At 37.3% G+C, this 16,791-nt stretch overlaps 1 protein-coding gene across 20 annotated transcripts in view; it reads right to left on the bottom strand.

Annotated features, from left to right (window-relative positions):
- Positions 1–12,355, bottom strand: part of FUBP1 (far upstream element binding protein 1) — a 36,725-nt gene extending 24,370 nt beyond the window's left edge. For 9 of the 20 annotated variants that reach the window (XR_005082913.2, XR_005082910.2, XR_005082914.2 and 6 more), the window contains exons 1-8: positions 12,154–12,355; positions 4,961–5,051; positions 4,037–4,099; positions 3,230–3,268; positions 2,637–2,676; positions 1,851–1,903; positions 1,696–1,767; positions 1,509–1,566 (exon numbers count right to left, since the gene is read on the bottom strand). Coding sequence is in view for 15 of the 20 variants with exons in the window: in XM_037148111.2 (XP_037004006.2) it covers positions 1,509–1,566; positions 1,696–1,767; positions 1,851–1,903; positions 2,637–2,676; positions 3,230–3,268; positions 4,037–4,099; positions 4,961–5,051; positions 12,154–12,267 (530 nt within the window). In the remaining 5 variants the exon portion in view is untranslated. Of the gene's footprint in view, positions 1–1,508; positions 1,567–1,695; positions 1,768–1,850; positions 1,904–2,636; positions 2,677–3,229; positions 3,269–4,036; positions 4,100–4,960; positions 5,052–11,993; positions 12,102–12,153 lie in introns of those variants that run through there. The other 11 variants (XM_037148118.2, XM_037148117.2, XM_037148113.2 and 8 more) reach the window with 4 other exon arrangements.
- Between the last annotated feature and the right edge of the window lie 4,436 nt (positions 12,356–16,791).

Raw genomic sequence — 16,791 nt, forward strand, 5'->3', positions numbered from 1 at the left:
ATGCCAGGTACTATTATAGATAATGGGGTTACAGCAATGAACAAAACAGAGTTTCTGCTGGCAATGAATAAGTAAAAATAACACGTTAAATAAGTTACATGTTATTTGTCAAGTGCTGTAAAGAAAGTCGGAGCAGAATGAAATTGACAAAATGTGTACATGCGTGAAGGAATGCTACTTCAGGAAAAACAGATATGGGAGACCTTACTGATAAGGAGACATTTGAGCCAAGACCTGAAGGAAGAGGGAGAGATATGAAATTATCTGAGGAAAATGTTCCAGAGAGAAGAGATAGGAAGTGCAAAGGACTGAAATGAGAGAAGCATGCTTGATGTACTGAAAGAATAGAAAAGAAACTACATGAGGCAGAAGAAAGTGCACTGGGAGAAGAATGGTAAAAAACAGCAGATAAGGTGGCCATGACGGACACTGACTTTCACTCTAATTGAGGAAGCATTAGAGGATTTGGAACAAAGTAGTACTATGAACTGACTCACGTTCTATAAGAATCACTATCACTATACTATTTTAAGAATAGACTATTGTTGAACAAGCCTCTAAAGAATGGAGACATACTGCAATTAAATAGGCAAATGGCATCACAAATAAGGTGACATTATAGGAAGTGGCAAAGAAACAAAGAAACAAACAAAAATACCAAGCTGGATTTCAAAAAAATTACAAAGAAAAATTCACCAAGATTTGCATATGGATAAGTGAGGAATAACAGAAAGATGAAGTATTAAAACAGTTGCCATATACATCAAAGATAAATAAGTTTCTTTTAAAAAGCAGGCTGGGAATGGGGTGTAAAATGAAGACTGCATTTTTTAGCAATGTAAAGTTTGAGATGCCTAACAGATACTCAACTGGAGGTACTGAGCAGCTGGATACGAGTCTGGAATTCAGGAAAAGAGATCAAGACTGAAGATAAAAATTTAGAGAAATATAAAGTCTATGGTATATAAAGCTATATATTAAATGAAGTTTAATAGAGTAAATTAACTCATTTTAAGAGTATGTGTAGATATATACTACAGAAGGACTGACTTTTGTGGCACTTTCATGTTGACAGCCCAGGAACGTAAGGCTGGACAACCAAGACAGACTGAGAAAGAGATACAGAAAAATGGGTATCTCGAGGCAAGTGTGGTCCACTGTATCAAGCAGTGCCGACAGCCTGCATGATGAGGAAGCCATCATCACTCAACAGAACAGTGGGAATGAAAGCCTGACTGATAATGAGTTCAAGAGAAAATGAAAACAGGCAGATGATATGGCAAATACATTAGAGTTCTGCTGTACAAGAGAGCAGAGAAATAGAAATGTGGGGTCCAGAGATCATTTTAATTAAGACGAAGAGATTTTCAAGCATATCTGTATGCCATTAGAAATTATTTAGAAGGTAGGAGAGGAATTAATAGTGCTGGAGAAGTGGGTTCTATTGCTAAAGCAATGTCCTTCAGCAGGAAGAAGGGGCTGGCCTCAGACACGATTTTCATACTTACTGAACAGACTCAGGTGTTCCAGTTAACATACAAGACCTTTCTGGAAGGCCACCACTGTCTACAATTTAAAACAACAACAAAAAGTTTAAGGTTAAGAAAAGATTAATAGGTATCATAATTTCAGTAGCCACTTAAAAAATATGCCAGTTTTCTAATCAGTATGAAAATAGCAAGAGAATAATGTTACCAGGAGCAATCTGTATTTTGCATCCAGATTCCTGCTGTATGCGTGATATCTGTTCACCTCCTCTGCCAATTACTAGTAAGAAAAAAATATTTTTTGCAAGATTGTAAGGTACATTTTGATTATGTTGTCAAGGCTTTAAAATTTAGGTTACTTACTAAATCCAACCATTCCATCTGGAACTTTGTATTCTTCTGTCATTACAGACCTGCTAAGAAAAGAACAGAAACTAGTATTTTCCTTCAAAGGAAAATAATCTATTTACATACAAAAAGTGTTCTACTGATAAAAAACAGAAGTCTGATGGTTCCTAATGGCTCAAACCAGGATTCCAGGAACATGTTTGTAATCAAAATATGTCTCGAGTAGTTAAAATCAGAATCTTAGTTAAGGTGACACACAAGTGAGGAGGGTGTGGTGGATCAAACAGTCTGATGGCTTGCAAAGAAGCTGGAATAAAGCCCTGGCTGGCGTGGATCAGTGGTTTGAGTGCTGGCCTGCGAACCAAAGGGTTACCAATTTGATTCCCAGTCAGGGTACATGCCTGGGTCATGGGCCAGGTACCTAAGCAGGAGGCACCCAAGAGGCAACCACGCAGCACTGATATTTCTCTTCCTCTTTTCCCTTCTCTCTTATAAAAAAAAAGGGAGAGGGGTAGAGTGGAGTTCAGGGGATGTCATCTTAACTGGTATTTTAATTCACCTTAGTTCTTCAAAAAAGGTGGCTAATTACACCCATCCTTCCAAACTGCAAATGTACCTCACTCAAAAAGAAAAATCTTCATTCTGTATTACTTTCTTAAGTCAAAGGAAATCAATTACATACACAAGAAAAAAAAAAAAAGGCAGACACATTCACCATAAACTAACTTGGTTGTATTTTTACATACATATTTAGTCAAACTAACACTTGCAAAGTACTCTTTGCAGATCATTTGACTATACCTTTGCTGCTGATGCATCGGTGGTAACTGCGTCGCAAAAGCTATCAAAAAATTAAATAAGAAATAAATATTTTAAATTTAAGTTCACAGATATTTAATAATACAGCCTTACCAACCAATTCTGAACTCTTTCCCTGATGCACACAGACAACACCTTGAAGAAAGTAGAATTTTATGTGGAATACTTAAATCAACACTGCCAATGGCCAAAAAAGTTAGTGATAGGGCAGACATTACTAGCAATGATGTAGGGGCCAGGGTGCATAGGTGGGTGGAAGAATACTGTCCTTTTTCAAGTGGTCCAAGCGCAGGTTAAGAAATGGAGTAATAAAATAATGAAACTATTTTAATAATGGAATTATTTATAAATTAAATATGTAAAATAATTTTGTGGACACATCTTGTTAATATACATGTCGTAATTGAAGTGGGATATCACAAAGACAGGAAGTACCTATTTACAAAGAAATTCATTCTAAAATAATCATGAATAATATTAAACCAACTTCAAAGATACCCCCAAAAAGATAGTAACAAAACCCTAACATCCAATTATTTTATTCTTTAACCCAACTTCAAATAATAAATACTTACAGTCATTTTGAGGAGCAACTTTCTTAGCATCAGGTTGATCTGCAAAATTAAGAGTCTTTTAATTTTTTGCCAGTAATTACAAATATAAGACGCAGTTCCCCCTGCCCAAGCAAGAATAAATATCAATATAAATATTTATTGAAATAGCTGAGGGTACGGTGTCATCTGAACCAAAAGTGCCAAAACTCAGCCCAAGCTCTTCACATTTAAAATGCACAGACATTTTTAAAAACATTCTTTTGGATTGTATCAAATCACTGACCTTAATGTATGTTAAGCACTTTAGAATGTTACAAGACAAAGTATTTAGGTCCGTTACTAGCAAAATATCACATGCTAAAGGCTAATGATGCTTCTCACTGTAGAAATTGAAGACTGGAAGAAAAAAAAAACCTATCAAAACGCGAAAATTTGACATATCAAAGTTGAGTCTATTTGACAGTGACCACAAAGCTATGCAAAATAAATTTTAAAATGACATTACAAGGCAATCTCAATCTAAACTGTTCTATTGTTCTTCACCAAACATTTCAAGGCATAAACTTCAGCAGAAACTCAAAGCAACTACACGATTACCTTCATCTACTCCTTTACACAAATGAATACAATGCATACCTTAGAATAGACAACTGATAGCTCAAAGTACTACATTTTCCTCCCCCCTTCAAACTTAAATGATTAAACATCAGAATGTTGTGCAGCAAAAACTCAAGACACATAATCCAAGAAATATTGTGTCCATATAAGAATCCACTGGTTTATTTCACGTTTACATACTAAACACAGGTAATAAATAAAAATTCCTGCCTTTAAAAGGAGAGGGCATTCCCTCCCAGTGTGTTGTACTGCTCGGACTTGTCCAAGAGCCATCTACACATAAAATAAAAAGAATACATTACATACAACATCTGAAGCATCATTAGCTCATTTTTTTTTTTTTGTATATTAAAACCTCACTATATGTGAAAGTCACTTAATAAAACCTAACGCTCCTGGTCAAAAGCTACAAATACATTCAATAGGCTCATTCAGAATCCTCCTTAAAAAAAAATAAAAATGAAAGGGCAAAAGAAATTGTATCAAATTTCATACATCAAATCTAAAACAAAAATATGTGCTGACTGCTAAGTTCAGGAGCTTCAACAATTATGTTTTTTGGTTGTCATTTTTTAATATAAGGCACTGTAAATCTACTGCTTTAAGTCACATTGAGTTAAACCTGAAACACAAAACAAGGTACTAAAACAAACAAAAAAGTAACAAAAGATGGTATAACTTGCAACACACTAGAGTAGCAAACTAGAGCAACGTCAACCTTTAAAGTGAAATCTAAAGTAGTAAAACAATGAATATACAGCATATAAAGATTAATTCATGAATGATGAGAAAAACTTGTGAAATGCCTCCTAAGTATTTTATTTATATTTTCATTCTCCCCACCCCCTACAGTATATTAATGAGTTGTCTGTGCAAACTGTCAGTCTGGCACAATCTTAAAAAAAGAAAAACGATCTTTTTCTAATAAGTCAAAACTGGCTGGTTGACTCACATTTTACCTACCTTGTCTAGGTCTCTTTTTCCCCCTTTCCTTTTGAGGTCATTATACACCTTACAATTTTAGTAACCTTATGATAAAACTAATGTTTCAGTAAAAGAATGTTAGAAAACCATTAAAAAGTCACTTCAACTAAACTGTGTAAAACAATTAAAATACTTATGGCCACAACTTACCTCCGTCTTCCAAAGGCCTTTTTTGTCCCCCATAACCATAGTCATTTGAATTCAGTGTTGTACCAGCATCACCTCCAATTTTTGCTGCAATCTTAAAAAACAAAAAACACACTATCATTAAGAATGGCATCATAACTAGTACATACTATTCAGTACTCCATTTTTCATATACTTCGTAATACATATATGCCAAATATCTATCACATAAAAACTAATTTGAGCCCTGGCTGGTGTAGCTCAGTGGATTGAGTGTGGGCTGTGAACCAAAGGGTTGCCAGTTGATTCCCAGTCAAGGCACATGCCTAGGCTGCAGGTCAGGTGCCCAGTGGGGGCCATGTGAGGAGCAGCCATACACTGATGTTTCTTTCCCTCTCTTTCCCCCTCTCTCTAAACAAACAAACTCCTTAAGCCCTGGCTGGTGTAGCTCAGTGGACTGAGTGCAGGCTGTGAACCAAAGGGTTGCAGGTTCAATTCCCAGTCAGGGCATATGCCTGGGTTGCGGGCCAGGTCCCCACCCCAGTGGGAGACCTGGCAACCACACATTGATGTTTCTCTCTCTCTCTTTCTCCCTCCCTTCCCCTCTCTAAAAATAAATAAATAAAACCTTTTAAAATATATATAAAATAATTGGATTTTCGGCTTAACTGGATATGTAGGGCTCAGAAATCGCTCAAAAACTGTAAGTATAGAATTCTATTTAGAAAAATCCTTTAAAAATTTGGTAAGACAAATTAAAACTACAGTTTATTACTACCACTAACTCCAGAAAGTTAACAAATAATCTTCTGAAATTAATCTCATGATACATCTTTTAGAAATCAATTAGGAACTTTTAAGACACTGACCAACATAGTTTTGAAGGAAATATGGGTCCCAATTCTACCTTTGCCACAGCTCTCTCCCATCACTCTTCAAAAGATGTCTGTGGTCTTAAGGGACGTGAACACTTTGTGAGGCTCTAAGGCTGTGCTGTCCAATAGTGCAGAGACTAACCATCTGTGGTTACTGAGTAATTAAAATAACCCAAATTGGAGATGTACTTTGAAGTGTAAAATATACAGATATTGAAAACTTGAAATTAATATAAAGATGGCAGCCCTGGCTGGTGTGGCTCAGTGGTTGAGCACAGTCTTGCAAAACAAAAGGTCACCAGTTCAGTTTTCTGTCAGGGCACATTTGGTTGTGGGCCAGGTCCCCAGTTGGGGGAGAGCAAGAGCAACCAATTGATGTTTCTCCCGCACATTGATGTTTCTCTCACTTTCTCTCTCCCTTCTCTCCCTGAAAATAAACAAACAGGATGTGAGGGCAATCTGACTGTGACATCTGTCACCCCGTTGATCACCTGGGTTGAAAATAAAGTCTTTAAAAATACACAAAGAAGAAAAAAAAGATCTCAAAAATTTTAAGTTTTGAACACATATCGAAAATGGTAGTATTTTAGGTATGTCAGATTACATAAAATATGAGTTGTATTATATTCCTATAGGACAATCTTACTCCAAACATTCAGGTGGGGGAGCCTGGCATGATGTCTCAGAAATAGAGCCTCAAGTCATTTTATGCTTAAAAATTTAACTTTAGAGTAAGAAAAACAAATTGCCTGCAGTTGACTAAACAAACATCATGTAAGAAATACCAGCCTCAAGTCACAAGTAGGGCACAATCAGTGGATATTTATTGCATTTCTCTATGAAAGAGGAAATGGAATATTGCTGAATGCCAGCAACAGGCCAAACTCCACACAATAAGATGTTCACATTCATTTCATCACTGAATAATCATAACAACCCTATGAGGCAGTGAATATTCTCTACCTTGAATGAGACAGAGATCCATTTTACAGTTAAAAAAACCTGAATACATTAGTTTAACTAAGGTTACACAGTTAAGTCAATGGTTAAATTTCCAGTTTCAATTTCCAGTTTCATGCTAATTACTATATGCGGATTATCACTAAAGCCTGGTGAATATTATACAATTTTCTTTCAATTTTGAGTATGTTTGAAATTTTCTGACAAAAATTAAATGAAAAATCAAACTTGGTGACTGAAATGCCCCCCAAATATCCTGATGTTGAACTAAATTAACTACACCTCAAGCTTTATTATAACTGAGAAACTACAGAAAGAGTATACTCGGTGACTTGAGTCATAAATCCAGTATGTATCAATCAAGTTTCATGTATACATATATCAGTTCCAATGTCAACCATAGTTCCTAAGGTTCCTAGATTTCCCTTTCCTCATCTGTACATGCAGACACCTATAGCAAAGTAAATTAGAATTAAGCATAAAAATGCTTGATAAAACAATCTAACCTTCTTTAATCATCTTTCACTTCTCAAAAGTCTGTCTGCATCTTGGAGTATCTCATTAAAATCCTACTTCTTTTCTGAAAGATTTCCACACTTGAAAACAAAGGCTTCTTCTACCCGTAAGTTTTTTCCCCCTCCACTGAGTCTGTACAGCTTGTGTTAAAAGGAGAGAGCACCTTAATAGGTTAGACTGTCACTACAGCAAGCTCAAATTGTGCCAGACAGTTTTGTCCACCCTTAAGTTTTAAACCACTTAACACTGTTCTCTATGAACTTAAATACACTGCCAGATATAGGTGAGCACCAATGTTAAGGAAAGTATTCCAGGCCAGGGAAAATAGTAATACCTATTTAGGCTATGAGTATCTTCTGTAGTTAGCTTTTATAAATGCTCCATGAATTTGCAGAACAGGAACTTCTGCACAGAGAAAGAACACTTATTTATGCCTCCCTATTCATGGAATAATTCTAAAACTATCCAAATAAAAATAAAAGTTGGTATTTTGTTCAGTCAAAAGAACCAGTAACACCATCTCAAAAATTCAGAATAGAAAGACATCAGAAGAGCTTTTAGTAAAAACACTATCAACATAGATCTGATTAATTCTCCAAGATAACAGAAAATATACATTTCCAAAGTCAGCAATTTTCAAACTTTTTCATATCACAGCACAAATAAATTACTAAAATTTCATGACACAACAAAAAAATATTTTTTGCCAATCTGACAAAGAGAAAAAGCATAATTTTTATTCATTCCCACCAGATGGCAATCATGTTGACTGTTGTCATTTTTTTCAAAATTGATGATCTAAGGGTGAAGAGGTCAGTGTCTCTTGACCAACTAGTCAGTTATTGCATGTTTTAAAAATTCTTATGGCACTCCAGTCAAAAATTGCTGTCCAAAGTCATTACAAGGAGGCTTTAAGAGAAACAGTAGTTACTAAAATCCAATTTACAATTATATAAAATTCTTATTAGTAAAATTAAGTGCAATAAATTTCTTTGGTTTTATTTTACAATAATTCTAGCCTTCCCATTTATATCTTGTTCTACTTCTGAAATTAGTAAATATTTTTTCATTTTTTATTGTTTTAGCATTTTCCACCTTCTGGAGTTGAAAGGAAATTGAAGAGTTTAGTCATACTGCCCTTGAGATTTTTTTCTTTTAATTAAACACTGATTCTCAGAAGTAAACTACTTAAATGTCTAAGATGACAAGCTCCTAATTTCCAGTCTACTGCGTGCTTCCTTAGGCTTCAAAGCACTACTATGACTTGGGGTGGGTTGTGATTTTGGTTCAACTGCTTTGGGTCCCCGCCAAATTTTCCTATTCATTCTGTGCCTTGTTCACCTTATCTATATGAAGGAGGAAATAGTTTCTACACTTACTTTATAGGATGGTTGTAAATGAATATAAGTTTGCCACAAAGCCTAAATAGTATATAAACCGCTAGTTGTTATGAACAACTCAGCATAAAATAACTCAATTATAAAGCAGGATCTACACGACTTCAAATACTTGACTTTAAAATATTTGAAGTCGTGTAGATCCTGCTTTTAACAATGTGTCCTGCTGAGGATATATGCAGTTATATTCTGTTCATTGAAAACTGCGCCTGCAGGAGGAGAGTAAGGCATACAATTTCTTTTTGCAGCCCTCACTAAGATCTAACACAGCCACACTGCAGGCATTCGAGAAATGAATTTCTGCAAAAACAATTATTTTCAGAACAAAATTTCGTTACTACTTTAACTCATTAAAGATGTTTTTTGATTCAATGCAATAAATATTGAGCACCTACTATGGGACAGGTCTCGATGGTTCTCATGCACAAGAAATGTGAAGATGTGTGAAGCATATTAGAAATATTACTAAACCACCATTTTATTAACATTATCCCTCTCTACAGCACAGGAACCTAAGCTTATTATCGTAATCAAACTTTGCTATTCTATCACAAAGTGTTAAAAAATATATACTCAAATGCTAACTTTCACAGAGGGGATTAATGATAATTAAAATCAACAATTGTATTTTATAAAATTTTTACTGCATTCAAACAACATAATAGTCTGAATCACTTTTATAATCATCAAAGGAGAGATTTCAAAAATAAGTGAGTACTTAATAACTCCTATACTAGCTGATGAGAATGGATGAAGTTTGATATTCTGGCTAACTTGTGATCTACTATGCTACTCATCTAGTCTCACCCTTTGTCTGATTCACTTCTATCTTCATATAACCTTGTGAAAAAAAAAAAGTAGATAGATACATTTTATTTTTCCAATTTTCAGAGACAGAATTTGTTATCTAGTGTGATCACCAAAGATATAAGAATACCAACCTCAAATACAAAAATATTCATTTCTAAAGTGTACAGGTTGGAAATCATAAACTAGAGAAACAATACAGTGCCTTTGTGTTGGATTTAGCTTGCAGAGTATTGTAAGAATCTCTAAATTTCACATAAAAAATAATTAGGATTTTCAAGAAAAAAAGATTTGGCAACTTGGCCTAAATTACCAGATGGTAATAATCAGCTGGAGTAAATGCTACCATTTACTAGGTAGGAACTAGGGATCCTAATCAGTAATCCTGTTTTCCTGCATAACTATTAACTGTCCAGTTAAAACGCCAATAGTATCCTCACTGGTATACAGCTCTTTGAGAGCAAGATGCTGTTCTTATACCTCTTTCTTGCAAAGGACAGGGCATAATACTTTGGTCAAAGAAATAAAACTTAAGGTTAGATAGAAATTTTGGAAATATAATTCGGTATCTTTTAGGAAAAAATGGTTCAAATAGTAACTTAACTTGTTCCTTCAGCCCAAGTACTCTTCCCTACATTCCACTTAGACAAATAGGCATCCTCAAAGGCAATCATAAGGGCTAATTCCACTCAAAAGATAAATGTGGAAATCTCACAGTTAAACAAATTATTATAGCAAATACAACTATAAAGAATCATTATGGCAACAGCATTCGGGCAGCTGACCTATTAATTGGCATATAGAGAGTACAAAAAATTCCAAAGTTTGAGGAAAATTTCCATATTAAAATAGCAGTCTAACTTAATTAGGAAATTATAGCCCAACCAAATTATCAAGTGCAGTTTTTTATTAAAGCATTACAACACAGTCTTCTGGAAGTTGTATTCATCTGTACCTTTTTTCACTTCATTTTCCATCCTCCTTCCCCTGTCCAACGCTATCCTTCAATGACTTTATTCTTGGGCTCTTGTCACTGCAAAACCCCTATACCTTTGCACATGCTGCTTCTTTTCCCCATTGGGCAAACTCTCACTCATTCTTTAACGCCTTGCTTAAAAAATCAGTCCTTTACTTGGGCAGTTAAGCACCTCGATCCCTGGTGATGTGCACAGTGCTCAACTCTATAAATGTTTTACTGACAAGGAGATTAACAGCGTACATATTTTGTCCACTCCTCTCTGAAAACATTATTCAGACACAATTCATATCCATTTGGTTCCTTCAACTGTATCACTGATTCCTAGAAGGCAGAAATCCAATTCACACATTAAAAAATTCTACAGTATCTAAGTATAGTGTGCGGAACATATTAGTTCAATATGATGGTTGAATAAAAATTCAGGTGTCTTCCAACCCAATCTAATAAAACTCCACTAACGGTCATTATATAAATGTTTCAGTTCCTACACTAAACTTGTTCAGAAGTGATAAAAATGAAGTGAAAAAACTGCAGAACTTGTATTAATGATGACTTTTCATTGACGCCCCGAATATTCTTATAATAAACAAGCACAGGTACATTATCTATTATGTGCTAACTTAAAAAAACGAGCAATTCGTTATATCACTTCCGATTTTACAGATTTTGACTCAATCCTTTAACTGGAGGGTAAAAAAAGAAGTTACTAAGTGAACTCCTAATGCAATCAAAGCATAGCACAAAATTAGTTTCTGATTACCATTCGATTAACACTGGTGTCTACAAAAGGTCTAGCTCCCATTATACATAGTGTCACACGGTAAGAGTCTCACTTTTGCTTATATACAAGTCCAGACCGACAACATACATTTTAAAGTTGTAATTATAATAAGAAACTACTTAATAAACATGAAGTTCGAATTAAGACATCTTTAAATTTCCTTAAGTACACGTGTTTTTCAGCTTTCGTTTGTGAAAAAGGTGCCTTCAGGGCAAATGTATGCACCTACGTAATACAAAGAGGTCTGGTCAGTTTACGACTCTGAACGGAGAGGCAGATTCAAAATGAAACTTGGAGTAAAATGGGCCTGAAGCCATTTTGAGACATTAAGGGGGAAGGACTGGTGTAACACACTGACACGTAAATCCCGCCCTGAGGAAGGATTCCAACCCAGGATTTAAAGGTCTTAAGTGTGAAAGTAAAGGATACAGAACGATAATTGCAATCGAATGAACTACACAAGCTCTGAAGACTGCTCTAATGACCTGTACCTTCCCTTACAAAGAGGCTCATAGGGGCATATTCTAGTTCTGTCCTAAAATCATTAGTAAAACTACGCACGCTTTATCACACGGCGAGCAGGTTCAAAGGGAGGTAAAGGAAATGCTAACTCTTTGGAGAAAGAAGCACGAGTGCCGCAGGAGCGGGGTAAAACCTCAAGCTAGCTATCTACGCGTAGCACGCGTTGGGATTCCTACTGGCTCAGACAGCACGAACACAATACCGAGCTCCAGCCTCTAACCTCTAACGTTGGTAACGCGGGGAAACAGGAGTGTCCGCACATTTCAGAGCCCGGAAGAGCACGTTTTTCCTCTTCCTCACGCGCGAAGAAGTAGCGGCCTACTCAGCCAGCGGCCAATTACGGTGAGCTGTCGGGATCCCCTTGCGCGGTCCAGACTTACCTGCCGGGCTCTCTGCAGCGCATCTTTGAAAGCATCGTTAACTCCACCGCCGCCGCCGCCTCCACCACCGGCTGAGGCAGAGGAAGGTGGAGGCACTGTTGAATAGTCTGCCATGTCTAACCTACTCTGCCTGTTACCGTTTCTTCGCAGAGACCTTCTTCCAGCCAACTGCTAAGAAAGAAAGAAAATGGCGGCAGCGGAGACTGTAACACATTCTTGTGCGACCATCGTGCCGTAAAGGGGCGGAGATTGAAAGAAGGAAATCTCGCGATGTTTTTAAGGGAGGTGCTCTGTAGAAGGCGGGGCTAAAAAGGAAAGCCAGGAAGAAGTCGCGAGTTGTTTTCGATTTCGCGAGACTGTGGCTTATTTTGGCGCCTCCTATTCGCGCGTTCTTAATGTTGAGGTTGTGTGGCTGTCCTTGGGAGGGTAAGGTTGGTGCGGAGACCGCGGTAGGCTTGAGTTTCTGAAAGCCTGAAGAAAAGCAGTAGTGTTTACTAACGGTCACTGCCTAAGGTGAATTTTACTAGGGGGGTAATTCCTTGTGTCCCTGGGGTGGAGGGTGACGTCAGGAGCGTAACGACGACGCTTCCTTATCCTGTGGGCGCTGCGTCGGGGAGAGAGCCTGGGAGGAACGCGCTCTCTTCGAGGTGATGCTCCCAAAAACGTCCGCCAAGTCTAGAGGGAACTCGGCGTGACTTTCAGGGTAGTAAGGTGCCCCCCATCTTTTACTTATACTTTGTCAGAGTTCGAGATGATTTTGAAATTTTTGGATAAATAAGGTCAACGAGGCTGTGAACATGACCGTTCCTCCGTTTACCTTTTAAAAACGTAATTGTTTATAAAATTTAATTTTAAGCAGATTTAATAACCTAGTATTGCATACGTCCATGACCAGTTTTATTGAGGTCCTTATAATTAAGAAGAGCGTCCGTTTCTTAACCAAAATTGACTCTAGTTTCTTAGAAATAGTTTACCGCAGCACCACCTTGTGAGAATTCAAATGGAAGGTAACGACATGAACTGTCATCTTAGGATTAGATAATTACTTCTGTATTTTCTGTTATCTACTTAAGTTACCAAGTAATTTCAGGTCTTCAGACCTTACCGAGTATATTGTGCCACGTACTTTACTGCATTTAATAATTTCAGACTTTGATGGTGCTGTAGGAGATGACGAAAGTGACTTTTACCAAATTCTTTCATTTTAGGTAACAAAGAATGAGGTAAAATGAACATTCCCAACTTTGGCGTTTTGTGTTTTTTAGCTGTAAAAGAGTACTCATTGCTGGCGTTGGAGTAATTGAGGGACATGCATGCTACAGTCTTCTGATACCTAAAACTAAGGTGGCCCCTTGTTTTAGGCCACTTCAAGGCCTAAAATAAGACAAATAACTAAACAGCTACATGCACATACATACAAGTTGGTTATCATTTTCTTCAAGCTTTTCCTACCATCATATTCATTTATATAATTTTGATTATTTTATTTTTTCAGTGTTCATAGCCATCCCTTTAGATTTTGGAGGAATTTTTATTTTGAAAAGTAGTGAATGTATTGGACAACAGATTAAACAAGCTGGTAAAAAGAAAAAAGCAGCGTTGGGTGGTATTCCTAAATAGAAGTTTTCTAGTTGCATTTTGAGAAAGAGTTCAAATGACTTTTACTAATCAGTAATTGATTTTTCATACTTTGTCTTATGAATAAAGACCTAATTAGCATAGAGCTAAACACAGAGTGATATAATTTATCTCTAAACAAATAAACTTTATTTCATGTATACAATTTTAGTTGCTTTTATTTTATTTATTTATTTATTTTAAACTTTTTTATTGATTATGCCATTACATTTGTTCTATTCCCCCCTCCGTTCCCCTCCATCCTGCATACCCCTCCCCCACCATTTCCCCCTTTAGTTCATGAAGACGTGTCTCAAATTCTTTAGATTCTGTATTCCCCTACTATTCTTACCCTCCCCCTATTTTCTATCTACTGTCTATGCTACTTATTTTCTGTACCTTCTCCCCCCTTCTCCTTCTCCCACTCCCCTGTTGCTAACCCTCCATGTGATCTTCATTTCTATGGTTCTGCTCCTGATCTAGCTGTCCTCTTAGTTTGCTTTTGTTTTAGGTGTGGTTGTTGATAACTGAGTTTGCTGTCCTTTCACTGTTCATCTTTTTTATCTTCTTTTTCTTAGGTAAGTCCCTTTAACATTTCATATAATAAGGGCTTGGTGATGATGAACTCCTTGAATTTGGTCTTATCTGAGAAGCACTTTATCTGTCCTTCTATTCTAAATGAAAGCTTTGCCGGATACAGCAATCTTGGTTGTAGGTCTTTGGTTTTCATGACTTGGAATACCTCTTTCCAGCCCCTTCTTGCCTGTAAGGTCTCTTTTGAGAAATCAGCTGACAGTCTGATGGGATAGGTGACTATCCCCTTATCTCTTGCTGCTTTCTAGGATTCTCTTCTTCATTTGAATCTTGGCTAGTGTAATGATGATGTGCCTTGGTGTGTTCCTTCTTGGGTCCAACTTCTTTGGGACTCTCTGAGCTTCCTGGATTTCCTGGAAGTCTATTTCCTCTGCCAGAATGGGGAAGTTCCCTTTTATTATTTGTTCAAATAAGGTTTCCACTCGTGACTCTTCCCCTTCTGGTACCCCTATAATTCGAATGTTGGAACGTTTAAAGATGTCCTGGAGGTTCCTAAGCTTCTCATTTTTTTGAATTCTTGTTTCTTCATTCTTTTCTATTTGATAATTTTTTTCTTCCTTCTGGTCCACTCCATTGATTTGAGTCCCAATCTCCTTTCCATTACTATTGGTTTCCTTTGCATTACCATTCATTTCAATTAGTTTAGCTTCCATATGTTTCTCTAATTTGTGACTAAAATCAACCAGTTCTGTGAGGATCCTGATAACCAGTGTTTTGAACGGTACATCTGAAAGTTGGGCTATTTCTTCATCGCTTAGATTTATTGGCTCTGGGGCTCTGAGTTGTTCTTGAGCCATTTTTGGTCTGTTTGTGCCATTAAGTAAGTGGAGCGAAGCCTTAGTTGTTTACCAGGGCCGGGCCACCCAGGTCGCTGGTTTGTGACGCTGTGTGTGGGGGCGGGGTCAGAGAGGGAGCAATGGCGGTCCTCTCCGCACTAGCCCAGTCCGTCCCGTCCTACCACTTGCCCGGCCTATTTTTCCGATGGGAATTGTGCGAGCCTGCTGCCCTGCACCATGGGGTCTCAATGCTTGCCTCTTCACTGGTTTATCTGCAAGCAGATGCGTGACCTACCGCAGACAGCCAGCCGTGCCTCTTCCCTGTGTGCTCCCGTAGCTAGCCCGCGATCCGCCTTCAGCTGCTTGCGCACCACCCATTTGGGGATCTTTTTTTGCTAACCTCTGCGGCTGGCTTCGCTCCTCTTACCGGTTTAGCTGAGCATTTCGTTGACTCTGTATTGTCGATTTTCTGTGTGGTTTGGTGGTGTTTATTGTTGTTAAAAATAGTTGTTCTTAGATTTGGTTGTGCACGGAAGCAAGGTGGTTCCACCTACGCCTCTATCTTGGTGGAAGTCCTCCGTTCTAGTTGCTTTTAAATATTGAAAATATGGACGCTATTTCTAGGGGTTTTTTGTTGTTTTGTTTTTGTGTTCTAGATTCTCTTGGAAGTATAAATATTGTAGGATGAGATCCAATTAGAATCAGTCTAGATCAGGATTTCTCATCCTTAGCACTATTAACACTTTTTAGCCAGATAATTTTTTTGTTTTAAAGTACTACTGTGCATTGTGTGTTTAGCATCCTTTCTCTCTAACGTTAAAGGCCAGTAGCATACCCCCCCATCAATTGTGACAACCAAAAATGTCTTCAAACATTACAAATGTCCCTTGGGAGACAGAATCATCCCACATTGAGAACCACTGGTTAGCCTTGATTCCTGCCCCAGCCTCCATCCATCAGGAAGACCTGTTTGCCATACTTCTGAACTATGTTCCAAATTAATGAATTTTTCATCTCCACTACTCCCAAGTTACCATCACCCTGTTCCTGGATTGTTCTGGTGATTTGTCTGCATCCAGCCTTAACATCTGTACAATTTACTTTTTAAAATTATGGAATTTTGTATAGAAAAGTATATAATACACATGTAATGTCTCAAAGGTAGCAAGCACCTATATATCCACTCAAGGAATATTCTAGGAATAGACTGTTTCTAGTACTTTTGAAGTTCAAGGATGCTGCTAGTTGTGTGACAGTTGTTTCTTATGGCAGCTTGAATGATTTCTTTAAAATGGAAATGAAATTATCCCACTTACATCTTCAGTTTCATCTTAAATCCTACCTCCTGGAGTGTGTGGCTTAAGGGTCTGATATAGTCAGCCCACTTTCTCTGTACCTTCTTCCCTCTTTTGCCCTCTTCCTTCTTACTGCACTTCAGCTGTCTGGCTACCTTGTTGTCCGTGATCATTCCTGCCTCTGTGACTTTATGCTTGCTTTTTCCTCTGCCTAGAATGCCTTTATAGACCTCATGGGTGATTTGTCAGGCCTCAGTTCAGATGTCACCTCCTTAGATCATCTCTGACCTCTGGTTCTGCCATCTGCAACCACTGTATCCCATTACCATGTTCTCTTTATAGCATTATTTAAAATT

The sequence above is a fragment of the Artibeus jamaicensis genome, unplaced genomic scaffold, assembly GCF_021234435.1.
Source record: "Artibeus jamaicensis isolate MK-2021 breed Jamaican fruit bat unplaced genomic scaffold, CSHL_Jam_final scaffold_1019, whole genome shotgun sequence".
NCBI lineage: Eukaryota > Metazoa > Chordata > Mammalia > Chiroptera > Phyllostomidae > Artibeus > Artibeus jamaicensis.